This window comes from Coturnix japonica, chromosome 35, assembly GCF_054131305.1.
Source record: "Coturnix japonica strain WE chromosome 35, WE-NBRP24, whole genome shotgun sequence".
In the NCBI taxonomy this organism is placed as follows: Eukaryota; Metazoa; Chordata; class Aves; order Galliformes; family Phasianidae; genus Coturnix; species Coturnix japonica.
In genome coordinates, this window is record NC_140697.1 from 4,359,214 (window position 1) to 4,387,160 (window position 27,947).

At 40.1% G+C, this 27,947-nt stretch overlaps 3 protein-coding genes across 5 annotated transcripts; all 3 read left to right on the forward strand.

Annotated features, from left to right (window-relative positions):
* The first annotated feature begins 6,446 nt into the window (after positions 1-6,446).
* LOC146755240 (obscurin-like) lies at positions 6,447-12,334 on the forward strand. Its single transcript, XM_085526290.1, has 6 exons — positions 6,447-6,536; positions 7,515-7,781; positions 8,425-8,562; positions 9,328-9,594; positions 10,224-10,490; positions 12,247-12,334. The coding sequence occupies exons 2-6, from the start codon at positions 7,532-7,534 to the stop codon at positions 12,258-12,260; spliced, it is 936 nt and encodes a 311-aa protein (XP_085382416.1). The 5' UTR covers positions 6,447-6,536; positions 7,515-7,531; the 3' UTR covers positions 12,261-12,334.
* LOC146755241 (kinesin-like protein KIF20B) lies at positions 12,266-18,552 on the forward strand. The gene is made up of 5 exons (XM_085526282.1): positions 12,266-12,514; positions 13,010-13,071; positions 14,091-14,286; positions 16,737-17,940; positions 18,381-18,552. The coding sequence occupies exons 1-5, from the start codon at positions 12,322-12,324 to the stop codon at positions 18,550-18,552; spliced, it is 1,827 nt and encodes a 608-aa protein (XP_085382408.1). The 5' UTR covers positions 12,266-12,321.
* Positions 18,553-19,233: 681 nt separating this feature from the next.
* LOC146755242 (kinesin-like protein KIF20B) lies at positions 19,234-27,659 on the forward strand. 3 transcript variants are annotated; one of them, XM_085526292.1, is made up of 10 exons: positions 19,238-19,828; positions 20,072-20,197; positions 20,461-20,600; positions 21,795-21,950; positions 22,882-23,058; positions 24,009-24,173; positions 24,808-24,927; positions 25,871-25,951; positions 26,679-26,802; positions 27,327-27,636. In XM_085526292.1, exons 1-9 carry the CDS (start codon positions 19,789-19,791, stop codon positions 26,709-26,711), a joined length of 1,038 nt encoding a protein of 345 aa, XP_085382418.1. In that variant the 5' UTR covers positions 19,238-19,788; the 3' UTR covers positions 26,712-26,802; positions 27,327-27,636. The 3 variants fall into 3 exon arrangements, with proteins under 3 accessions (XP_085382419.1, XP_085382418.1, XP_085382420.1); XM_085526293.1 differs by lacking the exon at positions 20,072-20,197 and having other exon boundaries at positions 19,234-19,828; positions 27,327-27,659; XM_085526294.1 differs by lacking the exon at positions 24,009-24,173 and having other exon boundaries at positions 19,240-19,828; positions 27,327-27,613.
* The last annotated feature ends 288 nt before the right edge of the window (positions 27,660-27,947 follow it).

Below are 27,947 nucleotides of genomic sequence, written 5' to 3' on the forward strand. Positions count from 1 at the left end.
TGCCACAAACTCCAGGTGGGACCTTTCTCTCCAGCAGCAGTGTAGAGGATGTTCTTCACATCCTGTCCCGTCCGTACTGGCCCCAAGGCCACGGCACGGGCTATTTCTTGTTTTATCTGCTCAAAAGCCTGCTGCTGCTCAGGACCCCATGAGAAATTATTCTTCTTCCGTGTTACCTGATAGAGAGGGCTCACTATGTGGCTGTAGTTTGGGACATGCATTCTCCAAAAGCCCACTACTCCCAGAAAAGATTGGGTCTCTGTTTTATTTGTGGGCGGAGACATAGCAGTGATTTTGTCAATCACATCTGCTGGGATGTGACGACGTCCATCTTGCCATTTTATGCCTAAGAACTGGATTTCCTGGGCAGGCCCCTTCACCTTGCTGCGCTTAATGGCAAAACCAGCTTTCAAAAGAATTTGGATTATCTGTTTCCCTTTCTTGGAAACCTCTGCTGCTGTATGGCCCCACACTACAATGTCATCAATATACTGCAAGTGTTCAGGAGCATTACCCTGTTCCAAAACAGCTTGGATTAATCCATGGCAAATTGTTGGGCTGTGCTTCCACCCCTGGGGTAAACGGTTCCAGGTATACTGAATACCTCTCCAGGTAAAAGCAAACTGTGGCCTACATTTTGCAGCCAATGGGATGGAGAAGAAAGCATTAGCAATATCAATGGTGGCATACCACCTAGCTTCTTTTGACTCCAGTTCATATTGGAGTTCTAACATGTCTGGTACAGCAGCACTTAATGGAGGTGTAACTTCATTCAGGCCACGGTAATCTACCGTCAGCCTCCATTCCCCACTGGTTTTACGCACTGGCCATATGGGGCTGTTAAAAGGCGAGTGCATTTTGCTAATCACTCCCTGATTTTCTAATTGGCGAATTAGCTTGTGAATGGGGAGCAATGAGTCCCTATTGGTGCGGTACTGCCGTCTGTGAACCACTTTGGTGGCAATTGGTACCTCTTGGTCTTTTACCTGGAGCAACCCCACAGCAGAAGGATCATCTGACAGACCAGGTAAAGTTGACAGCTGCTTATCACCATTTGTGTTTACAGCAGCTATCCCAAAGGCCCATCGATACCCCTTGGGATCCTTGAAATATCCCATCCTAAGGTAATCGATTCCCAGTATACATGGAGCCTCTGGACCAGTCACAATAGGGTGCATTCGCCAGTTTTTACCAGTGAGGCTTATTTCGGCCTCCAACATAGTCAATTCTTGGGAACCCCCAGTCACTCCATGGATATAAATTGGTTGTGTCCCTTGGTGACTTGAGGGCATTAGGGTGCATTGTGCACCAGTGTCCACCAAGGCTTTATATTTCTGTGGTTGAGATGTGCCAGGCCACTTAATCCTCACAGTCCAGTATACTCTGTTGTCCCTTTCCCCCCCCTGGCTGGGGGCAGGGCCCCTCTATTGTTTACCTCGTTGACTTGCAGCAACTGGAACTCTCCCCTTCTTGGAAGAGTTCACCTTGGTAGTTGTTTCACCTTGTAATTCTTTCACTCGTGCCTGAAGTGCAGAAGTGGATGAATTACACCACTTCTTCATGTCCTCCCCATGACTACAGAGGAAAAGCAACAAGGCAAGACGTGTAGTCTCATTGTTGATTCGAGGTGACTTATCATCGTCATTTGCTTGAATACGAGGACGTCTCTTTTTAATGGTTGAGATTTTCGATGATACAGGTCGAGAGGAACTCATGTTGTTTAGCTTCCTCAAGAGGCGATTGTGGAAATCCTGGTTTCCATCATCTTGTACCACCGTGGATTCATCTACATCAGGGACATTAGCCAATTTGTCAATAATATCATTTTGTGTTCCCTCCACTTCGTTTAACCTTTCCACAATTTTGACAATGGCTGAAGTATACAGATTAACTTCTGTGGCACTTATAAATAATTCAAGTTCCTGAAGTCTGCCAATTAGTTCATTCACAAAGGGTTTCCTGTCCCCTTTGCCATATACTAATGCAAGTGCACTGGCATGCTTTTCTGGAGCTGCTTTTGTAAAGTCACGCCACATTTGTCGTGGAACGCGGACTGCTTCAGGATCATGTAATTGGTCTGGATCGTTACGATTGAACTCGCGGCTGTATAGCATTTCCACCAGAGCATTTTCTCTCAAAAATTGGATACCTTTCTCAATATCAGTCCATTTCTTTCTCTCAGGCTCCAAGTCCCTTTTAAAGGGGAATCTATCTCTTACCGCTATCAACATCCGCTTCCAGAGGGTGTAGGACCGATTTTGGCATGTGCCAATACCTCTGTCCACACGTGGGTCCCTGGAAATGCTACCCAGTTGGCGAGCTTCATTGCCATCGAGCCATGCACTGTTGGCACCATTGTCCCAGCAGCGAAGTAACCAAGTGACCATATTTTCTTTTGGCTGACGTGTGTAATCCTTTCTTAGATCTCGAATTTCACTCAGTTTAAAAGATCGATCAATAATGGTCGTAATACTTTGCTCACCTTTTGCTCTATCAAGAGTCCCAGGTGTTGATGGTGGCAACTGTGTTGATGAGGCTGCCCCATCTACAAGTTTGGTCTTGAGAAATTCTCGTAAAGAAAAACTAGCTTTTGGCTCCTCTTCTGACTCTGACCCTGACCCTGACGCTTGTGTTATTTCCTCCAGGTAACCCTCCTTCTTTTTCCTCTCTCCTAACTTTCTCTGCTCCTCTAACTTCTTCTGCTCCTCTATCATCTTCTGCTCCTCTATCATCTTTTTATACCCCTCTAACATCCTCTGCTCCTCCAACTTCTTCTGGTCTTCTGACTTCCCCCGCTCTCCCGAGTCCCCTGAGTCTCCTGAGTCCTGCTCTCCTAACTCCCTCCGCTCTTCTAACTCCTTCTGCATTTTCTCTAACTGAGTTGAAACTTGTTTTGTCTTTCGCCCTCTTACAGGGGCAACCAACATTGTATCTGGTGTCCCAGATGGTTGGTCCAATTGGACTACCTGTGCCCCCGGTGGCTGGTCAGATTGGACTACATGTGCCCCCAATGGCTGGCCAAATTGGACTACATGTGCCCCTGGTAGTTGGTTAAATACATTCAACTCACCCTGGAGGGCACATAGCTGGTCTCGGAGAGCGTTCCGCTCAAACTGGACAGCACCAAGCTCAGTCTGGAGGCTGTTGTAGTTGGACTGGAGAGTGTTGTACCCGAACCGGAGGACGTTATGCTCGGCCTGGAGGGCAGTGTGCTCAGTCTGGAGAGTGTTGAGCTTGGTCTGGAGGGCATTGTGCTCGGTCTGAAGAGCGTTATGCTCGGACTGGAGGGCATTATGCTCGGACTGAAGAGTGTTGTGCTCGGTCCGGAGGGCATTGTGCTCAGTCTGAAGAGTATTATGCTCGGACCGGAGGGCATTATGCACAGACTGAAGAGTGTTGTGCTCGGACTGGAGGGTGTCGCAGTTGGATTGGAAGGCATCATGCTTGGCCTGGAGGGTGCCGCACTCAGACTGGACGGCGTCATACTTGGACTGGAGAGTGTTGTGCTCGGTCTGGAGGGCATTGTGCTCGGTCCGGAGGGCATCGCGCTCAATCTGGAGAGTGTTGTACTCGGACCGGAGGGCGCTGTGCTCGGACTGGAGAGTGTCGTGCTCGGACCGGAGGGCGCTGTGCTCGGACTGGAGAGTGTCGTGCTCGGACCGGAGGGCGCTGTGCTCGGACTGGAGAGTGTCGTGCTCGGACCGGAGGGCATCGCGCTCAGTCTGGAGAGTGTCATGCTCGGACCGGAGGGCGCCGTGCTCGGACTGGAGAGTGTCGTGCTCGGACCGGAGGGCGCCGTGCTCGGACTGGAGAGTGTCGTGCTCGGACCGGAGGGCGCCGTGCTCGGACTGGAGAGTGTCGTGCTCGGACCGGAGGGCGCCGTGCTCGGACTGGAGAGTGTTGAGTTGGGATTGCAGGGAGATTTTCTCATCCCAAAGTTTTTCTGCGTCAGCTCTAAGATTCTCTTTCTCGTACCAGATTGAGTCTCGTTGGTACAGGAGATCTTTTCTCTCAGCTTCAAAAGCTTTTTCTCTCTCTACCTTCTCATCCCAAAGTTTTTCTGCGTCAGCTCTAAGACTCTCCTTCTCGTACCAGATTGAGTCTCGTTGGTACAGGAGATCTTTTCTCTCAGCTTCAAAAACTTTTTCTCTCTCTACCTTCTCAGTCCAAAGTTTTTCTGCCTCAGCTCTAAGACTCTCCTTCTCGGCCCTGAGACTCTCTCTCTCAGCTTCAAAAACTTCCCTCTCAGGAATGGTATTGACTAAGGCCCGATAAGCATTAGCTAGGCCCAAAATCATTTGTGCCTCCTGAGATCTGCCTGAGCCACAACATTCCTGCCTCAAATATGCAATCAAACTCTCAGGATTCTTCAAGTGTTCAGGAGTGAAGCTCCATAACACTGAAGATGTCTGTCCTTTGAGAATCTCTTCAATTCCCTGCCACTCAGTATTCTCTGGTTCTAGGGAAGACTTCCTCCGGATGTTATAAATCCAGATACTGAGTGAGATTATTACAATAATCAACAGTAAGATCAGGGAGATTAAGAGTGTGGCCCACTGATCATTCAAGAACTGCATAAAGGATTCATAGAAAGAAAGAGGAGCACGCTTAAAAATCACCATTTCTGTATAATTAGTTGCATTAGTTGCTCCCTCTGGAGCTGTATACAGATACGAAGTGAGCATTGCTAACCATGCTTTCAATCCATTATACAATTGTATAGCTCCATAAGAAAAAGTGGCCAGCTTAAACATGACCCAATATGTTCGGAGCGTCTCAAAAAAGGAACCAATGGCACACAGTCCCTGGTAAAACAAATTTAGTAGAGAAAACATTTTTTTTTTTTTTCCTCCAATAGAGAGAAAAAAGTAAAAGAAAACAAAGCTCAGCAGTGTTTATAAAATATACCGGAGTATTGGCAGTCCGCCTGGACTTTCAAGGTCAAGCTCGCAGGTGCAGAATCGCAAACACGAGATAGCTCCTTAACAGGGAAAAAACTCGTAGCTCTGTTAAAAGCTAAAAGAGCAACAGAAGAAAACACAGAAAAAAAATAGCAACTCAATTCCCCCCCAGCATCTCCACCAAAATCTGTCACGGTTTGAACTAAAAATCCACCTGCGCCCGTGACAGGGGCCGTGGGCCCCGGAGGGGCCCTAGGCCGAAAGGAAAAAAATTAATTAGGAAAAGAAAACAGCGGCAACGATCTAAGGAGGCACACTTATTTACTAAATACTATATCGAAATACAGGATAACACAATATAATACAATATAATTGAAAATTGAGCTAACGAATCAAGCAAAATAGGAGAGAGAATGAGTCCCGTAACCGAGAGGCCTACTGTGAATCTAGGCGAACGGCTGAAGGCTCCCACACACTCCCCTGAACGCCAGAACTCGAAAGACGTCAGTCTGTTCTGCGACAGAGTTAATATAGAGTCCAGGTCCCGTGACCTATCGTGTTGTTCCCTGGGAGATGTAGTCTTCTTCTGTAAGTTGCAGATTCAGTAAAATTATTCATGCTTAATATGATGTTATGATGTGGAATACTGATAGTAAAAATTACAAAATTATTAAACCAGGACAGCTGGACCTTGCATTTGGTAGATAATATACAGTATTACTTTATAGAAATGTAGTCAATGGCATTCCCTATAGACAATCGTTTTTTTTATCTTTAGAGTGGTTCAAAAAACCATTGTGAACATGAGATTAATTGAAATGGAGCAGACGCAAGAGACTTTCCTCTTCTTCCAATTGTCCTCATCCTTTCTTCTCTTCCAGCCCTGCTTTGCAGATTACCATATACAAATCACCAGGAAGCTGGAGGACAAGACAGCTTTGGAACATCATTCTGTCATCCTGTCCTGTGACTTCAGGCCTTCTCCAAAGCTTGTGAAATGGTTCAAGGGCCACACACCCATCGTGCCCTCTGAGAAGTACAAGGTCAAGAGGGATAAGCATTCAGCAGAGCTCAAGATTCTGAAGCTGAAGCCCAATGATGCTGGTGTGTACAAGTGCAAGGCAGGAATTGCAGAGACTGAAACCACGCTGACAGCTGAAGGTAAGAGCAGGGGGGTGGTCTCTTACATGTCCTATTTCACCTCAGATTTCTCTTCTCTTGGTTGATTTCTGCCGTTCTCTCCTGCTAACTTTATAAATGTATAATCTTCACTGAGAATACTACACAAAGATCGTCTAGTCCAACCATTCTACCACATCCCAGTATGATTTATAGTAACAGTGGTAACAGTTAACCTTGTTTCCCCACAGCCCGCAATGTAGAAGTAACGAAGCACTTGCAGGATGTAGAAATTGAAGAAGAGAGCTCTGCTGTCTTCTCCTGCGAGCTGTCCCATGATGACGAGGACGTGGAATGGTTTCTGAATGGCAACCTCCTTTACACCAACAATTACAAGGACATCAAGAACGTTGGCAATTGCTGCAAACTGACAATGAAGCAGGTTAAGCCTGAGGATGCTGGCACAGTGACAGTGAAGTCAGACAAGGTGTCAGAAAGCGCACCTGAAGGTGAGAGGTGGGTCTGATCACACCCCTCCTGGATGTAAGAGATGCTAAGGAGCCCCAGTTCATTCTATTGTGCAGCAGTCCTGCTTCTAATGCTCACCTCTCTGGGGTGACAAGACATCAGGGGCTTTCTTCCAGTGGAAGGTTCCATTGCAGCAGATATCAACGAAGGAGGATGGTTTTGGTGTCCTGCCAAAGCATTCCATTGCTTTTTATCATCATTTTACTTAACACAAGAAGAGTTACAAGAGCAATTTCTTTTACTGCTTCAGTAACATGCAGTGTCAATGCTGTTGTCTCCAAGTATTTATGACTGCAGGGAGAGCTCATTCAGTGTGTGTTTTGCCTCTGGAATGACTAATGACCAGGCTGTGAGTAACCTGATCTAGCTGTGAATGTCCCTGTTTATTGCAGGGGAGCTGGGCTAGATGGCCTTTAAGGGTCTCTTCCAATTCTAAGGATACTGTGATTCTAATCTGATCTCCCCAGCAATTAAGCTCTTTTACTCTATGCACTCCAGAGTTTGAAGGATTTCATTTTTCTCCTTTCTTTTGCATTTGGTGGGTGTTTTTTCCCCATTATAAACATCTGATGTGTGAAATAGAAGATAGATAAAAGGAGTCAATAAAACAGGAAAATCAAAATTGTTCAGCAGCTTATCCTCTTAATCCTGAGGCCTGCTGTATGAGTACGTGAGGGCAATGCCGGCTCTCCAGCTTTAGAAGAGCTGCATCCCAATTACTTCATATGATATCAGTCCCACCCACCGGCAATGCAGGCTGTCCCTCCTGTTCCCTGTATTCTCCTCCTGATTAGTTCAGAATTCCATAAAGCGCATTCAGTCAACGGACATGAAATCGCTTTAGGTTCTATACTGGTGTCGTCAGTACTGGTAAAGATTTATTGATCCCTATTTAAAAATCTGAACACAACTGGAAATGTCTCAACTTCTGTATCACGTTGTTCTGTTTTGCCTGTTTAATTGCAGAGAAGCCTGCTGTCTTCATGAAGTCCTTGGATGATGTTTTTGTTGAGGAGCGGGGTGTGATTAAATTGGAATGCGAAGTCTCTAAAGAGAAGGTCAAACCAGTGAGGAAAAAGGACGGTGTTGTGCTCTCTTCTGGCAACAAGTATGAGCTGGAACAGTCTGGGAAGACCCTATGTCCCCTTATCCATGACCTCGAGAAGTCAGATGCAGGTTTCTATACCTGTGATATTGGCACTGATGTTGCCAAGTCAAATGTCGGCATTCAGGGTAAGTACTGTGGAAAGTGAAGGAGTGCTGAAAGCACATTCAGTGTGGTCACTATGTCTTACACATATTCCCCCACGAGCCTTAATAGTTTCTACAATAGAAGTGTATTACTGCAATTTAGCGCAGTGATGTCTGGAAAATTCCCATTGCTTTTGATGTAAATGTGTCTCATTTTGCCATGAAAATCACCAAACACATCAAGAATGTCCTGGAAATATTTCCTTTCTAAATTTCCCTAAAATGGAGAAATGGTTTGAACACCAGTAGGGTAGGATGGTAACAAATTAGCTAATAGAAACATTTGATTTCTTGTCATAGGCAAAACCCTTTTTCTCACACAGCATCCTAGAGTTGTCCTCTCTGTTAGGTTTTTCCCTCTGTGGCTCATTGAATCTTCATTCTGCTCCATGGGCTGAGCTGCTCTCCTTGTAGTTCTTCCAGAGCAAAGACAAGAGATTCACGTCTCTTTTTTTTAATAGCTTTCTGGTAATTCTGAGTGGAGAATGTCTTAGAGAATACATCAGTGAGGAACGTAGCCATGTTCTGCAAATCCTGAGTTAAAACACCAGTGCTGCTACTCATGTCAGTCACAAATGCCTTTTCTCCATATAAACCTCATACTAACCTATCTCTTTCCTTCTAGAGCTGAATAGTGGCATTACCAAACGGCTGAAAAACACTGAAATCCAGGAGGGAGAAGATTGTACTTTTGAATGCATTCCGTCCCATGAAAGCATTGATGAGTTCAACTGGACACTGAAAGGAAGCAGAGTGGAAAGTGGTGGGTGATTTAAAGCTTCTAACGTGAGTCAGAAATAGGCTCTCCTTATCAAAAGTGTGACTCCTACTGACGCTGGGGAAGTCGTTTTTACTGCCCGTGGTCTAACCTCCAAAGCCTCTCTGTGAAAGGCAATGAGATGGGAGAGATTCTGGGGTCTGATTCCTTCAACTGTCTTCTGATAAGATTGTCGTGAGAGCTAACTCATAATATGGTTAAAGTGAATAGCAACCTTCTACTTGAACCTTGAAGCACTGAGAATTTCTCTTAAAAATAAGTAAAAGGAGGAAACATTTTACACAAATGTGAGAACTACCCAAAGCACTGGGGTAGTGTTGGAAATGGGCATCTCACTACAGCTTGTTCCATTAACAGTAAATCAGGAATGCTCTGTTGAGGGAACTGTGGGAGCAAATATCCTCTAATTATAAGCTGAAGGGATGGCCTTCACACCATCTAGCTGTACAACAAATTCCTATCTAGAGCATGTGCATCTGAGAGCATCATCCGAGGCTCCCAGTGTGATGAGTGGAGAGAAGAAAGAGGCAGTTTTCAGACATGGTTCATCATCCTCAATGGGGTAGATTTAAGAGAGAATAAATGCTGCCTGGAATTCTATTGTCTGTACTGTGCAGATTACTGCTGGCTGTAGGATGGCGTCTGTTGCAAGTGCCTCTCTAACTTATCTCCAGCATGTAGATGCATGTATTTTGAGAGAGGCATCCTACCCTAAGTGTATGTTACTCAAAAAGCAATGTTTTCTTCCAGGAAAACCTACTGAGGTTTCAAAACAGCTGGAGGATAAGACAGCAGCAGCAGGGCAGGACATCAGCCTGAGCTGTGAGCTGTCAAAACCGGATTTGAACATCAGGTGGTACAAGGATGGCAAAGCAATCAGAAAAAGCCAGAAGTATGACTTGCAGCAGGAGCGAAGTGGGGCCATTCTGATCATCCATGACTCTACTGCCAAGGACAGTGGGGAGTACCCCTGTGAGACAGAGGACTCTGAAACAAAAGCCAGGGTCACTGTGCAAGGTGAGTTGAAAAGCACACTGGGGATGGCATGTAGAGAAGTCGAGGTAAATATCTGCAGCCTGTGGGTGATGTTTTTCTCTTCTGTTTCCTTGAGCAGGATCAATTCTTAGTTTTCAGAAAATATGATGGATTAAAGTCTTTTCCTTAAAATAATCTGGAAACTGAATGATTCTCCAGTGTGATGTGGATCTGGGCAGCCTGGTCTGGTGGTTGGTGACCCCTTGGCAGGGGGTTTGAAACTAGATGATCTTTGAGGTCCTTTTCTACTCAGGCCACTCTATGATTCTGTGATCATTCTATGATTCTATGATCTTGGGTGTTAGTGAGCCACGAAAAGATGGCAATCTGAATTAGTCTATATTGAATATGTGTAATCAAAACTATATGCAGTTTATCAGATGAGATCCTACCAGCGCATGTATAATGGTATTGAACTTTGCAGATATCTACTGGAATTATCAAACCTATGTAAATGGGTGGACTCTGTGGTCTTCTTAGACTCTTTGCATCTCTATGTGATATTCTGAAATGAGGGCAAAGGAGATTCAGGACACCTCTGTATGCTTGGGACTTGTTGGGGTAACAAATCCCTTTGTCCTACACCCTCATACTTTTTTTTTTCCTTCCAGAAAAACCTAATTACTTTATCAAGGAACTTTCAGATGTGAAAATTGAAGAAAGTAGAAGTGCACTTTTTACATGTCAGAGCGAGAAAGCCGCATCCTTCGTCATATGGAGGAAAGGCATTGCTGTGCTCAGGCCTGGCAGGAAATACAAGAGGGCACAGAAAGGACGAGACCTGCAGCTGAGCATAAAAAATCTGGAGAAAAGTGACAGTGATGTGTACACCTGTGACATTGGTGATGCCCAGTCCAGAGCCAAGCTGGTTGTACAAGGTATGTGTGAGAGCCATATGACTGCGCATCCTGTTTCTCCACTACCAAGACATTATCCTGGTAGAATTTGTACATTTATGGCAGGTCTTTGGGGCTGCAGCTGTCTGGCCTGAATAGCAGTTCACAAGCCATGCACAGAGCAAGCTGCACGGAAAGGGAAAGAACTACCGACTAGAGCAGTGCCATTGAGAACTTTATGTATCATTTAAAAACCAAAAATGCTGATGTACGGTGAGGCTGGTGACCCAGAAATCAGTGTGAACTTTCTATCTCTGACCTTTCTGAGTTAAAAATAGTCCTCCAGAGTTCTAGGCAAAAATTCCCTGATGCTGCATTCTGGGTAGTTGTCACGGTTTAAACAAAAATCTGTGTCCGTGACAGGGGGGCCACAGGCAAGCGAGGTGCTAGAAGGAGCTGAACCTCTGTCCCAACTACTTCAGAAGCAGCCCAAACCCCCTCGTACACGGCTAAGATTTTCTCAGTTGGAGTGTAGCACTCCTCAGACCCTTTATATGCTCGACTCCAAAGTCCCGGGGGTTGGCCTTGGGTTTCTCCTGAGGCTCTTTGCCACAAACTCCAAGTGGGACCTTTCTCTCCAGCAGCAGTGTAGAGGATGTTCTTTACATCCTGTCCTGTCCGTACTGGCCCCAAGGCCACGGCACGGGCTATTTCTTGTTTTCTCTGCTCAAAAGCCTGCTGCTGCTTAGGACCCCATGAGAAATTATTCTTCTTCCACGTTACCTGATAGAGGGGGCTCACTATGTGGCTGTAGTTTGGGACATGCATTCTCCAAAAGCCCACTACTCCCAGAAAAGATTGGGTCTCTGTCTTGGTGGTGGGAGGAGACATAGCAGTGATTTTTTCAATCACATCTGCTGGGATGTGTCGATGCCCATCTTGCCATTTTACACTTAAGAACTGGATTTCCTGGGCAGACCCCTTCACCTTGCTGCGCTTAATGGCAAAACCAGCTTGCAAAAGAATTTGGATTATCTGTTTTCTTTTCTTGAAAATCTCTGCTGCTGTATGGCCCCACACGACAATATCATCGATATACTGCAAGTGTTCGGGAGCAGTAAAATTATTCATGCCTTATATGATGTTATGATGTGGAATACTGATAGCAAAATTACAAAATTATTAAACCATGACACCCTGGTATTTTTCTTTTTTTTTTTCTTAAATATTTTCCTTTTTTTTTTATTAAATATTTTCCTTTTTACTATTTAAATGTTATGGGCACATCTTATAGAAACACAAGGCTGTTTCCAAAGAAGTGCATGCTGTGTTGCTGTATGATGAGCAAGATACATCTATTCTTCATCTAGCAGGAATAGTTGCTGAGCCTTAAGAACAGTTTCAGAAAGCTTTGGGAATTTGGGCGTTTTCCTTGTTTCTGCAACACAAAATGAAAATTTACGCTGTATACAAAGAAAAGGGGAGTCCGAACTTGTACATTAAATTTGAAGGAGATCAATCTGGGGTAATATTTTAAAAAAAAAAAAAAAAAAAAAAAAGGGAGTGTGGTCATCAAATACTATAAAATATATTAGCTGTTACTAGAATGCCACTTATCTTCCCCCCATACGAATCACTGTCGTGTTGTATGTGAATTTGTGAGGTGGGTTTTGAAGCTGAAATTAAAAACTTCTTGTATGGCTGTCTTCATAGTGGCTATCCAGACTATCTGTAGAAATAACAGCTATTATGAAGTCAGCTATTCACCAGTTTTAACTGATTATAAATTACGTTTCAGCGTGGAGAACATAGCATAGTGCCTGACACCTGTGTTGATCCTGAGGGCATTCTTGATTCTGTGCATTATGATGTCATGGATATTAAAGAGCAAGCTGAGGCAGCACATAGTTCCATTGTATCCCTGGGGGACCCGAAGGAAGATACTGGCTGGTTTGAAAAGCAGCTGGATAAAACTAACTTTGAACTGATGGAGACCAAAGAAGAGCTAACAGAGAAAAACACCAAACTAATTAAAAATGAAGAAGAGCTGATGCAGAAGAACAAAGGTGAGTTATGCGATGTGAAAGGTAGAAGACAGAAATAGTTCATTAATCTAAAAGAGAAATAACCAGTCTGAGTAGGAATTAGAGGAGATGTTCTACCTTTGGAACCATAGCCTGTAGATAAGTGATAGTTTGTTCCTTGTGTATATTCAGGTTCAGCAATTCCACGGGTTTTGGTTATTTCTTTTCTTTTTCCCCCCCTCTCCTTTAAACTGCAACTAGCAGCTTTACGCTTTCGTAAGTATGGGGTTAAATGTCTATATCTTGATTTTTACTTTTATATTGTAATCTCTACTCTTCTTTATGTCTTGTTGATGCAATGTTTTTGTTCCAAGAAATTTAGAAAACTTTTGAATCACTCCCAATAAGTGAAGACCACATGCAAATTAATTAATCTGTTCAAAAGCTACCTAAACATTAGAATATCTGGAAAAATTGTTTACTTAATAAACTATCTATTGGCTACTTATGTAATACAACCTTTTCTGTGTGTTACAGACTTTGAAATGCAGGTGATTAAATTGGATGAGTCTGTTGAGCAACTTAAAGAAGCAACTGAGGTAACTTTATCAAGAAGATGTTGTGTAAAATTGTTTTAATACCAACTTGTGGTAGCTTAAAATGCTATGAATGCTCAGGATATCTCCGCGTTCTATGCAGTCCATAAAACTTTATCCTGACTAATGTACTGCGAGCTACTGAATATGTGAAGACTAGCTTGATTAAGTATGTGTGCATACCACTTCTGGTGGTTTTTGTTCATTTTTTGATGTTTGGTAGCCTGAAGTAGCTCTGAAAACATTTATAGTTAATTCTGTCACTCAGATCTCTAACCTTGTAAGCTTAGCAACTTGACCCTTCTTAGTCTTTGACTGTCTGCATCACTGCAACTTAGTATTTCCATGGTATTAAAGCTGACTGTGATGAGTAGTCATGTCCTCACCTATTACTTCTTCCAAGAACAAGGCTCCAACTCTATCTGTGAGATTGTGTGGCCTGAACACTTCTGAAGCTTTTCTTTTCATAAGTTACTAAAGATGAATAATCAGTCCTTGGCAGTGCCAGCATGGCTTAACAATCGTCATCTTGTAAGTAAGGAAGCTTCACTTGTGGTCAAGGACACAATCTAAAATATGCGTGACAGAGCTGACTAAGCTTTAAGGTTGGATTATATCTGTCACGATGAAAGTGATTTTAGCAGCTTAGCAGAAGTGTGATGTGATGAACTTGTATGAGAGCTGACCATTTGCTCTTTGACCATGTTTGTAATTTTGTTGACTTCTTGGAAACAGGAAATTCTTTGATAAACTGGTAAACTCTTGATTGTGTGCAAGTCTTTTACTTTGTAACCTGCTAGGCTCTTGCTTTCCCTTGTATACTCTACCAAGTATTGCACTTGTCATTATCTGAAGGTGTACTTGTTGTGTCTGCTATTGAAATTTGTAACTGATGTCTATAGAGTCACTGGGTAAATATATTAGCTGTATGGTTTTGTGTAAATATTTGCCTACAGAAAATTACTGAGACTTAAGTGCTCCTTTTGTTAAGCTTCAATGTAACTGATCTTATATCAATACAGGAAAAGACTGCCTACCATTTAACTACCATTAAAGCAGAACCGGCAGAAGAGAACACTAATAAAGGAACTGAAAGCAGCCAATTTTCAGTGCTTTCAGTTAAAGCACTGAAACAAGAGAAAACTGAGTTGGAAGTGGGAAGAAAGCGCAGTACTGATGAAGATAAGCCTACTGTGGAAGAGCCACCTCCAAAGAAAGGTACAGTTTCTTCCATCGTTGAACAGGGTGTCTTCCAAAACAATAAATTGCTTCGTATTCCGGATAGGAAGCAAAAGGCTGTGAAGCGCGTACCTTATGGTATAAGGAGAAAAGCCACTGTGTTAAACTGTAAATAGAAGTAACTGTTATGTAAATATCCCTTTTTCAGAAGGTCCTATGCTGTTCATTTTTGAATGCTTAAGAATAAAAGTTTTTTGCACTATTTTTTTCCTTTTTGCTGCTTTTTCCTCATCTGTTGATGCACTTGCAGATTTGGTAATAGTTTTAAAGCAGTTTCTTTAGGATTGTTTCAACTGCTGTTGCTGATCTTCTGAGTAGCATCAGCTGTTCAAGTGCTTTTTTTTGTTTGTTTGTTTGTTTTGTTTTTCCTGAAGCAACTATCAAAATTGTTGACGACCTGCTAATTGCTCGCTCATGGGCAATATTTGAGCAAAATGGTTTGGATAAGCTCTGATGCATTTAACTTCACTTCTGGGCACAGCTGAGCATCAGTGTTCCTAGAATTACGGAAGGCATATACAATGTAGAAGGGAAAAATCTAAAACTTAGCTGTAGTCCCTTCCTTTCTTGTATTCCTCTTGCAAAATATGTGCAAGGGAGAAAGTCAAGGCCTTCTTTGGATGAGATGCTGTTCTTGGATGATTTGTCCCTGCTGCCTTTATTTGGCATAAATATTGAATCCTAATGTGACCACTGAATGGCATCACATATAAGCATCTTACCAGAGACTGAGGGAGGGATGTGGACTCCTCCATACTCCAAATAGTAGTGGGTTTGTTATAATCATATGACCAAAGCTCTCATTTAAAAATTAATGACAGCAATGCTCCACATAGGAATTAAAATGGGTAGCTGATAGTCACAATGTCAGCATGAAGTTTTCTGTTAAGAAGTACTGAGTATTCAATCATGTTAAAATTTTCTTCTATTTGTGAGTATTAATAGCGTCCAATTTCAAAAACCGCTTAATATATATTCTTTAGCTGTGTTAAATATACACAGTAGAACAGTGAGCACAGGTATGTTGTGCTGGTTCTTTTGTAGAATTAGTTATATAAGTAGCACGAGCAAAAGTGTTTTAGGAGATGCTAGGTTATCTCAGCTTCAAGTTCAGGGTATTTACACCATTCTCTGAGCTTTTAGGTCTTGTTTCCTATGCTCTGTAATAATGCTTTTTCCCTACTTCCTGTGTAAGGAGCTTCTAGACTGAACATTACACATCTTCTCCCTAGTCTTATTTATCTTGCTTTAGTGCTTGCTTGTTGTTTTCAGCATAAAGTGTTTAGATTACTTATAAATCATATTCCCCTCACTAGTGTTGCTGGGAGCAGCAGTCAAAACCCAAAACCTGGTTTGGGGTGGAATACGCCACTGCTGTTTCTTCAGTATGACTTTTAAATCAGTTGAGGGCTGTATATAAAACTCCTTAGATGAGTTAAGAGGCTGTTTCCATGCAGTACATGTGAATCTGTATGTAATGCAGGCTGCACGTGGGCGCTATAAAATTCTGCATTTCTGTAGTTGTAGTAATAAAAGGACTGTACAAGAATCACCATGGAATATATTGTTGTGGTGACACAATCCCTAGTAAGTCTTGACTTATATTTATTTTTTTTAATACTTAAAGTATGCATATTATGGAATGGACATAACTGGATTCTAAAGCAATGATGAAATACAGCAGAAGTCGCTTTTGATAGAAAGAAAATGCATGTGATTTTAGCTAATTGCTCACCAGTTAAAGAAAAAAACAGCCCCAAGCTAATGGAATATTTATGGAAACTTGAATCTGCAAATTTGTACAACTTTATGCGTGAACTTTATATGCAAAAGAGTAAGTGTGGACAGAAGTAGGAATTCTCATATTTTGTTTAGAGATCAACTGAATAAGAGAGACAGATATCAACACTTAAGTGATCAACTTGTCCAGGGTTTTATCTTTCTTTTGAAAGTAAGAGGACTGTGAGTTGGAATGAAATTTCTTAGAGAACTGTTTATCTACCATTTAGATGTAGATGGAGTGATTCCTGGCTGCCTTATAGGGATTGCTGAAGCAGGGAAGATAGAAAGAATATAGCTGTGAATTATCTATCTCGTTCCCATGTTTCTTAGATCTAATAAGATTTTCTACTGGTGTGGAGTGGAAGGTTTGAGTAGTGCCATGGTAAAAGTGTTCTTCCAGACTGAAAACCTTTTGCTCTTAATTCTGTATAGAAATCTGAGGCACCTGATTACGTGTCCAGAGAACTTTAATTCCTTCACTAGTATCAAATACTATGTGATGTGAGGGCATGGCTTGCATATTACGACAGTTTTTCACTTAGAAGTTGCTACTTGGTGTTGTGAACTGCTATGTAATAATGATTTTAATCAATCTGAGCTACATTCCTTTTCCCTTTTTTTTGTTTGTTTGTTTGTTTGTTTTACAGTAGTTGTAAATGAGAGAAAGAAAAAGAACACTGTAGAGCAAAAGACAATTGAACACATGAAACAAAAGTGCTCCGCGTACCGAAAGGAAGTACTAGCACTGAGGGAAAGAACTGAAATCTTGGAACATCATTTAACTGTGCTTGAAGAACAATGCAGAAGAGAAAAAAATAAAAAAGAAGATTTCAGTAAGCAGGTAACAAGCCTGCGTATTGAGCTTTCTTTTTCTGAAGAAACAGCTGATGTCCTCTGTGAACAAATTCTGCAGGGTCAAGTTGACTATCGGGAAATTGCTTCTGAACTGGATGAACAGAAATCTATAAATATGACACTAGAAGACAAAAATGCCCAACTAACTAACAACATAGAAGTTGCCAAAGAATATATAATTGATAAAGTGTCACAAGTAAAAGAAATGCGGACCAAATTAGATGAATTATACAAATGTCACTTAGAGTTTCACGCCATCGGTACTGACTTTGTCAGTGTAAAGGATTCCTCAGACTGTGAAAAAGATGAGCCAGGGACATCTCAAATTAGTTCTGCATGCATTCAGTCACAGACTTCTTCCATCTCAGATCTTGTGCAGGACCTCTCCTTTAACTATAGTCTTGAAAGGATTTGGGAAGTATGCAGAAGTATTGTTGATGTTTCCTCACAAAAAAGTCAGCACATCAAAGCACTGCTTCAAGACAATGAAAACCTAAAGGCGGGACTGAATAATGCTGAAAATCATAATCGTCAACTTGTAATGAAGCTATGTGAGATTACAACTCAGACTAGTCAGGAAGATGATCTTGTGAATCAGTTACATGAGCAAATAGAAAAGAAAACTCAGGACTTTGAAGAAAAGACTGCAGAAGATCAGAGAGTGATTGCACAATTTCAGGAGGAAGTTGCCAACTGTGAGGTAAAAATAAGAGAGCTTGAATATCGCCTGGAGGCTTCCAAGACAATGGAAGACAATGTGTCAAAACTCAATGAATTACTTAAAGAAAAAGAATCTATTATTCTTAATCTGGAGACAGTTACAGCAACTCTGCAGGAGAAGTCTGCAAATGCAGACAAAAATTTTGAAGAGTTAATTAGCAATGAAGCAAATCTGATTCAAGAAGTTATGCAGCTGAAAAACAGCTTGGAGCAGATGAAACATTCTCTTCGGGAAAAGGAAAAGAGTGAAATGGAGAAAGTGCAACGTATAGAATCGTAAGTAACCACTGAGTTAACTTAGAGCCCTTTGAGAATGAACTAGAGTTAAAAATAGTTAATGGGAACATCCCTTTGACTTAATGCATCTGCATGCTTATCAATGGCCAAACTACTACTTTAGGAAGCTTTGGTATGCTACTTGAGTTCCAAGGGAAAACAGGAGTGTGCAAGGAAATAAAGAATAATATGGGGATTTCTGGTGGTTTTGTTGTCCATCCCTCAGAATAGCATCTGAATAATTTATTGCTTCAGCATCTGATTATGAGAAGCAAGCTGAAATTCAAAAGTAATTGTTTAAATCTTGTCACTGGTCTAGATAGATTTAAGAGTCTATTTACAAATAGAAACCAACAGGCAGGGCATGGATTAAGCTGTAATTGCTATTTCCATGAGATGTGTAACAGTAATGTTCTTTGTCTCTTTATTTTTAACATAAGGCTAGAAAATATTCTTTCTGAGAGTTCTGCCCTTGTACTGAATTTGAAAAAAGATTTGCAGAGGAAAGAAGAAGAGTATGCAGATCTAAAAGACAAACATTCTGATGCCGAGAAACAAATTCAGCAACTACAAAGCGAGGTTTGTAGTCAACTGAGCTATTTTTTTCTGTAAGATTATGCTTGGCTTTCTGCTGTTAAAACTTCTCAAACTTTAACTATGAAGCTGGAAATTTCACACTAGTGTGGCTAGCAGCAAATCTTAGGTAAAGTTGCCATTGAAGCTCTAGAGGGGACCAGAAGTTAAAACATGGTTTCACATAGATAATGAACAGAGGAAAGTAAAGTTGGTTAGTAGTCTGGAATAAGGTTTGTGAAGAGAATAGCTAATCTGCCTCTGGAGGGGACTTGTTATTATCTCTAAGTTACTGGTGACTTGCCATTGGTATCCGTGGTAACTCCTAAGCCTAAAACCTAAGTCTTGTGAAAAAACGCTGATAACTGGGAAGAAGAATGCTATTTACTTGAAGAGAAATAGACTAATTTCCAGAGGCTCTTTAATATAAGCATGTATATTTTTTTTCTTCAATTTCAGCTTCAGTGATGTTAATAGTTAAAATTTAATTATTAAACAAGAAGATATCTTAAAACCCATTTTGCAGGATCTTAGTCTGAAAGTTTATTGGGTGTGCTTGGGGTGGAAAATTGAAGCTTAAAAATGAATTCATGTCTTCCTTGGTAACCTTGCACTTGCTGTCATTTTCCTACTCAGCACTTGTTTGTGAATTCCTCTTTATTTAACAAAGAAGTATTTGGCCAGGTTGGATTACAGAACTCTTTTAATGAACCGTGAGCTGTGCTTACATTACAGGTGTCCACGATGCGTTCTGTGGAGGAATCCCTCAGGAACAAGATGGAAGAACTTGAAAGGATTAATAACCAGTTTAAGGATGAGCTGGATTATAAAGACTTCTATATCCAACAAATTAAGCAAATATTTTACTTGCTCTTAATTTTTATTAAATGAATGATGCAGGTTTTCCAAGCAGCAGGAAAAAGGTCAAAAAAAAAAAAAATTGGAGCAAAATGAAAGTGGCCAACTGAAATTAGTGGTAGACCATGAAAGATATTCAAATAATTAGTCACTACAGAGCACTGGCAGATTGTTTTCAATACAATAATCTGCATAGTAAATACATATGTAATACATGCATATAACCTGATCTTGTTGAGTGACATCATGATATGTTAATTGAAATGTCTTACCATAAATTCTTTTTATCAGCTTGAGTCCTTATTTATGCTTTATGAAAAGCTTATTAATTCTAGGCTGTCTTAAAGATTCTGCTTGTTTTTACTGTGTATGCTTTTCTTTCAACATGAAATATAGGAGCTGGTGGAAACTGAGAGGATGGAAGATATCTCCAAAGACTATGACCAACTATGTGACGGTCAGCCATTATTTGTGTGTGTGTGTGTGTGTGTGTGGAATATCCGTGTAAATGTTGTCACATTGCTAATGACTTTGAGTCTTCTGTGTTTCGATTTTAAAACATATCTGCATGTATTTGTATGTAAATATTTCAATGGAGATGCTCTATTTCTTTTAAAAGTGCTTTTGGTCATGGGAGAATCTTGATTTGAGAATAATGGGAGCTAGTAGGGAGTTCATCTGTAAATTTTCAAACCTTCAGATCTGTGTGCAAGGGATAGAACAATTGAAGTTATGCGGATGGCATTAGAAGAACAAGAGGAAGTGCAGCTTGAACAAGAAGAAATGCTTCAAGCTCAGTTAGAAGAGAACCAAAAATTAGCTTCAGGTAATCTTTCCAGGGAAAGGGAGCAGGGATGCAAAAGGGGTTTAGACGTACTGTGATAGCCACTTCCATTTTCATGTGACTGTTACTTAGGCATTAACGTTCCATAGTAAACAACAACTCTCTTGTAGTTAAAGGCTTCTGTTATTTCTTTATGTCTGTAGCAGATAAAACCGAAGCTGCTTTAGTAAAAAGTCATTGGTGTGGTATTTCAAATATATATTTGAAATGATATGCTATCTAACCTCATTTTGTGTATTGAGTAGAACTGATTGCATGGAAACACAAATACAGTGAACTGGAATACCAGAGCAATGGTGACTGGCAGCAAAAGAACAACGAAAGTGATGAGGCAAATTTGAATGAAAACAGTACAGAATTAATAAAGCTGCAAAAAGAGCTGGAGGTAACTTAACTTCAAAGTTGTAACTTGATAAAGTAAACTGTTATATTGATTACAGAAACTTCCTGTAAAAGCTGCAGTGCAACATGCAATAGGGACCAGGTGCAGCTTTTTTGTGGTACGTTAAGAATGGCATCACTGATGCCCCCATAGTATAGGAAGTGTAGCCTTCCCTACATTATGCTGCCATGAGCAGTGCTTCTTTTGCTGGCCTCTGAACAGTTAGTTGTCTTATCCCATCTGATGTTATTTTTTGTTGTTGTTTGTTTGTTTTTTTAAATAAAAGTAGTGGGCTGGCAGTGGGAGTTTTCTAAGTGAGTATACAATAGGTTCCATCCACTCTGTTAGTGGAATGGTTCTGAGCTTCTTTCCTCCTTCACCTTGAGTAAGCTTATTCATGATATATTTTTTTAATGCACAGAGCCAATTCACTTTTTCAAGAAGAGGGGAAAGTTGAACATTCATTGCTTCATTCTATACCACGTCAATGTCCTATAAGCAGAGTATACTTATACAACTGTTGTTTGCAAGAAAGGAATACTAACTCAAAGCAAATTGTAACTTACGGTGTATTTGTCAAAACTGTTTTCTGTTAGTTTCTTGGGCAACTAATATAAGCTATCGAAATCATCATCTAACTTTATCACCAGGAAGCCTTTTTTGTTGGGCTGCGGGTCTACTAATTTTCCTTGGTTAAAAGACTTTTATTTTTTCCAAGCAGTTTCTCAGGTGCTCTGTCCTATATATGAGAATGTCTGCCAGTAGGTTTGATAGGAAAGGAGACTACTCCTACAGTGTAAACTATGTTGCTTTTCTTTGTCTTTCAACCCTAATGGAGCTGCAAGTTTTTCTACAACTGCTGCAAGGCAGCGTAAAGTGTTAGAAGTTTTTAAGTTAAAAGAGTTTTTCTTATACTGACTTTTGGTGTAAGTTCTGTAAAGCTTGTGTGAACATTTATAAAGAAAAAGAGATGTTTTATGGAAGCTCTGCAGTCTGAATAAGAAATACTGGAAATGATTATTTTTTAATGGAAAAGAACTAATGATTATCCAATACCTGCCTTTGGGAATATTCTGTAGTAAAAACTGCTAATGTTTCTGTTATCTTGCAGAAACAAGTCGATTTAATGATGACCTGGCTTTTAAGACTTTTATTCCTTAATGACTCACTATTTCATTTTTGGTTTCTTTGAAATAGGAAAGTGAGACTAAGTATCAAACTGATAGAAAAAAGTGGCTGGAGGAGAAAGAAGAGCTCCTAAATCAGATAAAAGAAGCAGAGAATCTTCGCAACAAAGAAATGAAACAATTTGCTGAGGACCGACAACATTATGGAAAGCAACAAGCAGAAATCGTAAGTTATGAGGTCCTGGCAGAGTTGTCTGGTGCCTGTAGTTTGGAGACAACTACATACCAAGTATTAACAGTAAGGGTGCATAAGAGCAGCTTGTCCAAGTCCCCTTGCTTTCTTATGCGCCAAAGCCCATATGAGAACTGCTTGATTTGGAAAAGGAAGGAATGGGGGGGCCACAAAAAGAAAGATCTTTCATAAGTGCATAATGAAATGTCACGTATGTGGGACATCAATAAGAAAATTACAGTTGAAAAATAGATCACTATTTAATGAGGCTAAGAAAGTACTTTGTACAATAGCTTTTGTTTGTTCTCTTTTCTGCAAAGCAGAAGGCCTTTAAGCCTTTATAAGGAAGAAAAGGCAATTGAGTTTCTAAAGAAACCCCACAAACTTCTCTCCAGATACTGAATAAAAATACTTGGTCAAACGGCCACAGTTTTGCTCCTTTATCACTTTCCAAATAGTGACTGATAAAGTCACTTGAGTTACTTGAGCTGTTTGCTGGGCTCTTGTCATGTAACTTCTTAAACATGTGAATCTGTACATTCTGCAAAGCTTTTTTTACATCTGGAAGTAGTTAGTCCCGACTTTCTGGACCTGCAAGCAGCATAGAAGGATGTGAGGAGCTTAGTATTAGTATCACTTTGTGACTTTATTTTCCTAAAGCTCATTAGTAATCATTAAATGAGCAAATTGAAGTGGAGGTTCTAAAATAATACTAATATTTTTTCACAAGGAGAGTAATGTAGGTTGTCTAATAGAAGCATGGTTTTGCTTCTGTAGGTTTGTAGTGCAACTAGTTCTAGAGCTCCTGTGGATCTTGAAGAGATCATACATTTACTAAGTCTGTAAAACGGTGCTAACTACCAAAGTGTTAGAACAGTTCAGTGTGTAGTAGGTGATGTTCACTGTTCATCTGTTCTTCTTTTAGGAAAGACTTGTTGCCCAGTTGGAGGAAAAGGACCGTAATCTTCAAAAGTGGCGTGAGGAGAGAGATCAGTTAGTAGAAGCTTTGGAAAAACAGCTCAAAACTTTGGCTTCTAATGTCATACAAAAAGAGACAGAAATATCAGAACTGAGACAATCTGCCTTAAAGGATTCAAGCAAGGTCAGCTCTCCTTTCCTCCTACCTGATTAGCTACCCATAAATTCTGTAAAACTCCTGTACCTGCTCTTTGTATTCTGGGTGTGGTTCTGTTCTTGAACACTGTCGTATTGACATCATGTGCAACTAACCAAAAAAAGCACCAGCTTTTATTTTTGTTCTTCAGAAACAGAATTTCTGTTAATTACTAAAATTTCAATTTTTTCAGTAGTTCAGATAAGCAGATGTCAGTTGGATGCTTATGATCCTACAATCAGACTGGACATCTGTAGCTTTTTCTGATAATTCACAGCATTTCCGGATCCCAAGCTAGGCTCAATACTCAGACAGTAGTTCTGTCTCAGGTTTCTTACTTTCTTTGCTTTCTCTGAGGTAGTATCTACAATGGCTTGAAAAGACAGAAGGGGACGTCGAGAGAGATTAAGGGAAGCATCAAAAAGCAGAGGGGGGATGATCTCTGGAAGTTGCATTTCTTATTTCAACATCCAGCTTTTAATCAGGATAGCCAATCTAAGCCGTAGCATAGAATTTCAGAAGCTAAACAGAAGACTAAATGAGTTGTGCTCTTTTGAGAATGTTTGGATTCACTTTCTCTGAGAAGAAAGATGTTCTCATAGCAAAACTTCCCCTACAACTGCCGACTTTTTCACAGTACCGAGGATTTGGGAACAAATAAAAGCTCGGGTTATTATATCTTAAGGGAGATGAAGGCTGAAGCACATAAGTAAAATAGAAGAATCAAAATATATTGTATTACAACTTCCCAGGCAATTCTGTGACTACTGCACTTGTAACAGTGACCGTACAAATCCGTGAAATGTTACTGTTCTTGAATAGTTAAGTGTTCTAGCCTGCAATTCTAAAACTGATGCTACTAAGTAATTGCAATACTGCTTGTGTGTGTTAATTCCCTTTGCCAATCCCACAACTCAGCAGTTTTTACTGTTTATTAGGATAATGCAACTGTGATAGAAGAGTTAAGAAAAGAACTGGCTGACAAAGATGACTTTATAAAGGAATTAAAACAACGCATTAACCACAGTAGCCCTCAGTGTTTGCCAGAAATACCTTTACTTGAAGAAAGACAAAGTAGAAGGAATGACTCTGTAAATGAAAAGGTATGATTATATTTATAGAAAGTCAGTACTTAACATCTTGTTAACCCCTTTTTGTTCTTCTGTTTTCCTAGGAGATACTGGAGCTGGAATCATTTTTCTTAGCATATAGTCCTTTAACTACATATTCAGTGATGAGTACTTGTTGGTTCTTTTTGTCTTCCACTCAAGCATGAGCTCTCATCTTCTCAAAAATATTTTATTTACTAGAACACCATCTCTCTGTGTACATTATGGAACTTTTCCATGCAGTTTTCCATGTATTCGTATGTGGATGCTGAAGATTAGGCAGAGGTTTAGCCTTTGGTGTTCTAACATAGCAGCTGTGAGCGTGCAGAGTATGGGGGGAATGGATGACAAAACGACCAGCGTTACAGATTTTGTCCCTAAATAATGTCTCGCTTTCTCTCTTTTGGAGGCAGAATACTGCCTGAGACTGTTAGTGAGACCCAGTAGGGTGTATCTGAAGATCACACAATGAATAGATGTTACTACCTTCCCACACTTGTGCTGTGTTTCAGCTTACGTGTTCATGTGGCGTCTGAGCTTGAGGTTTTACACTGTAACTTTAGAAAACTCGAGATATTTTGGAGGTCTAATGCATAGCCTAATCTTTACTCCTTTTAAATATTTACAGCCTAGGAAACAACAAAGCAAAACTAAAACTGGAGAAAGTATTCCATTAAGATGCAAGGCTGAAGACAATTATTTGTCACGTCGATGTACTAGGAGCCTCACTTCATTAAATGAATCTGAGGTTAGTATGAAACTTCAGATCTGAAAATGTTGTGATTGTATTGCTTTTGATAAGGAATGAGTAGGAAAAGATCTCATGTTCTCTAAACAATTCCCAAGTTTTAATTTATTTATCCCTTTCAAGGTGATCAGATCACCTGTTTTTATAGCCTTTGATAGGAATAAAAGCTGTTGAAACAATTGTGTGATGAATTTTTGTCAGGTGCTGTTGAAAACTCTCCTCATGTTAATGCTTATGAAGTGGCTCATGATTAGATAAGTTACTTGGAAAAAATTCATGGAGCCACTGAAACGGGCACAGCAAATTGAACTTATTTTCTTCCTCTGCGGGATTTCTGAATATTGTTTTGTTAGCAGATGATGTTAATCATTCCTATATAAGTTTTTAATTGCTAACTTTCATAACATAGCAGTTACATATATTTTAAAAACAAAGTATTTATTAACCAACTTAATTCTTGGAAATACAGTGGGTGGTGATACTCCATTCAGATTCTTAGCAGAGCCTGATAAAGTGGCTCTGACTACTTTTTGACTTTCTACAATAAAAAAAAGCATTAAAAACAAGCATTAAAAAATGCTATTTCTACCTCAGTAAAGTAGTTGAAGAATTTAATCAATGAACTGCTTTAATGAACAAAACTAATAGCCAAGCTCAGTGATAATGGTTTAAGAGAAGGGAATTTCTCTTATCTTCATTGTGTATTTTCTTTGAAACCTGTAGACATAAATCAGCTTTTTAGACATCATGAGATGTCTAATACTGATATCTTCATGTCCTGTTTTTATAATTGAATGCTTATTTATTATTTGATTTACAGTGGAATAGTTACCACTAGCAAATACTTCCCTACTATTAGCAAAAGTGTTTAAAGTGTTCACTTTTGTGACATCAATTGTTCTTTCCAAAAGAATCATGGCTGAAACTTGTCTTATTTTCCCAGGATTTTGTGAAAAGTGAGAACACGAAAAATACAAAATCTGTCATGGCTTTTAATTCACCCTCTGCAAGTGACGAGAAAATGGTTGGTTTTTGTTCTAGTTTTGAAGCTAGCTTGGGACTTCCTGTAATTGTGTGGTCACACGAAAGAAGCAGTGTCTTATCCTTATGTGTATACCTGAATGGGAATCTTACATGCTTATGAGCTCTTCCTATTAAATTCCATAAGCTAACCAAAGGGCAAGTCAGTCTGTCCCCAGAGCGTGTAATGGCTGTACTGTGTAATGATTTGGAGGGAAGGATATTGCACACTGAATAGTTGGGAAGAGAAGCTTTAGTGTATTATCGTGTGCTTTTGTAAGTGAAGCCCTTGTATTAAACTAAGGTTCATATCATTAATATGCATGGCAGTTATTAAAAACAGATGTTCACATGTGATAGCAGTATCCTTGGCATGGTCAGAGTATGAGTAGTAGATTTTCCCATCTGTTGTCTTCTGTTTTGTATGTTTGTTTATTTTATGTAATTAGAACAGCTTATGTAAGAAACAACTCCACAGCTTGGGAGCTACTTTTAAAGAAACTACTGCCTTATTAAGAAACTTTAAGAAACGTATGCCTTGAAATAGCTGAGATTTTGACAACTCCCTAAAGGGTATAAAATTGTCTGCATTACTTGCCGTTGTGGTATCATCAGCATAATGAACAGAGGTGTCAGTAGTAAAGCTCAAAATGTCAACTTAAAATAACGTTGAACTAAAATGAAGTTTAAACAATGCTCTTGTTTCACATGTTCACATCTCTGTTGAACAGAAATCCGGAAAAGACTACTTCCTGAGAAAGTGAGTACATGCTTCAAGACTGACTAAGAAGGATGAAACACTGCAAAAAGTTGGAGATTTTATTCAAAGCTCTCCTTCTATTATACACTCTAAAGGTTGGTGTAGAATAAGTTTTATTCCATGTTTTCTAGACATTGTAGAATGGCTTGTTTCTGCTGTAGGCTATTAATGTATGTGTTCTTAGAGAACTTGTCTGCCATGTTAAGTTGTCCTTTGATTTATGAAGTAAATGCATTTATTCGTCTCTTCAGAGATTCATTATTACATTTGTGAAAACCTACAAGTATACAGAGAAAGTTGGTTCTGTCTTGTGCTTCTGTCAGCACGAAAGTTAGGCCTGTTGTTTAACTCCTGCTGAAGTTTCTGACTTCCAGCGACTTCTGAGCCATGAAGTCTTTAAGCTGCTTTAAGTTGCCATAACTGAAGCTATAAACTGTTTCAGCTATAGAAATAATAATGAACCTTGATGAACAAATACAATTTCTGAGTATTTTCACTTAAATTTTACGTGTCATTTATAAACCAAGTTTGTTACGAAGCTTTTTTTGCATTCAGTGATTTAAAGACTCACAAAACCAGTAAGTTGATTGGTTTATGTATCAAAACAAATTTCTTCTAGCCAAGAAGCTGATGTCAGCAGTAAGTTCTCCTAAATCAAACGAACCTGAAAGTCTCGAAGAAGGAGAGACCAAGCCAAAACGATGCAAAAGGAAGCTGTATTCAACTGTCGTTTCTGGCCCTCTAGATATACCTGCTTCTTCGGTAAGCGATTATACTGTAGTCTTGGCTTAAAATAAACTACTAAGGAGTCCAAACAGACTGGAGGTTTCATCTATTTGCAGGAGAAGGTTGAAAGTACTGAGGTATTTCTTTATTCTACCAAGTCATCCTTGTTGGTCTTCCTGCTGTTCTGTTTTATTTTGTCCTCAAAGATCTCTGTGTTTGGCTGGCTTACAGTTTACTAAGTAGGTGATGTAGCAATCACGGAGATGTCTTATAATTTGGAATCATAGATAATTTCAGTGTGTTGGAGTGGGATTATTCTACTACACGCTTTTCTAGAGCACAACTTAGACAGCTTTTTAGGTATGCTTAAACTATGATCTCCTGTCTAAGCCAACTTGCAAAGGATCTGATGTGCCAGTTTCATGACTCTGTCGGCAGCTATTGTGCTAAGAACATTCTTGCTCTGTTGGAACTGCATCTTTTAATTATATTAGAGTCCTTTTTCTGTTCAGCA

Excerpts from the sequence above, each read along its gene's own strand:
- LOC146755240 (XM_085526290.1), top strand. The coding sequence starts at position 7,532 with ATGAAGTCCTTGGATGATGTTTTTGTTGAGGAGCGGGGTGTGATTAAA. Across the intron at positions 8,563-9,327 it reads AGGAAGCAGAGTGGAAAGTG|GAAAACCTACTGAGGTTTCA; the intron begins GTGGGTGATTTA and ends GTTTTCTTCCAG. Across the intron at positions 9,595-10,223 it reads AGCCAGGGTCACTGTGCAAG|AAAAACCTAATTACTTTATC; the intron begins GTGAGTTGAAAA and ends TTTTCCTTCCAG.
- LOC146755241 (XM_085526282.1), top strand. The coding sequence starts at position 12,322 with ATGGATATTAAAGAGCAAGCTGAGGCAGCACATAGTTCCATTGTATCC. Across the intron at positions 12,515-13,009 it reads GCTGATGCAGAAGAACAAAG|ACTTTGAAATGCAGGTGATT; the intron begins GTGAGTTATGCG and ends TGTGTGTTACAG. Across the intron at positions 14,287-16,736 it reads AGAGCCACCTCCAAAGAAAG|TAGTTGTAAATGAGAGAAAG; the intron begins GTACAGTTTCTT and ends TTTGTTTTACAG.
- LOC146755242 (XM_085526292.1), top strand. The coding sequence starts at position 19,789 with ATGGAAGATATCTCCAAAGACTATGACCAACTATGTGACG. Across the intron at positions 20,601-21,794 it reads AGCTGCAAAAAGAGCTGGAG|GAAAGTGAGACTAAGTATCA; the intron begins GTAACTTAACTT and ends TCTTTGAAATAG. Across the intron at positions 23,059-24,008 it reads CCTTAAAGGATTCAAGCAAG|GATAATGCAACTGTGATAGA; the intron begins GTCAGCTCTCCT and ends ACTGTTTATTAG.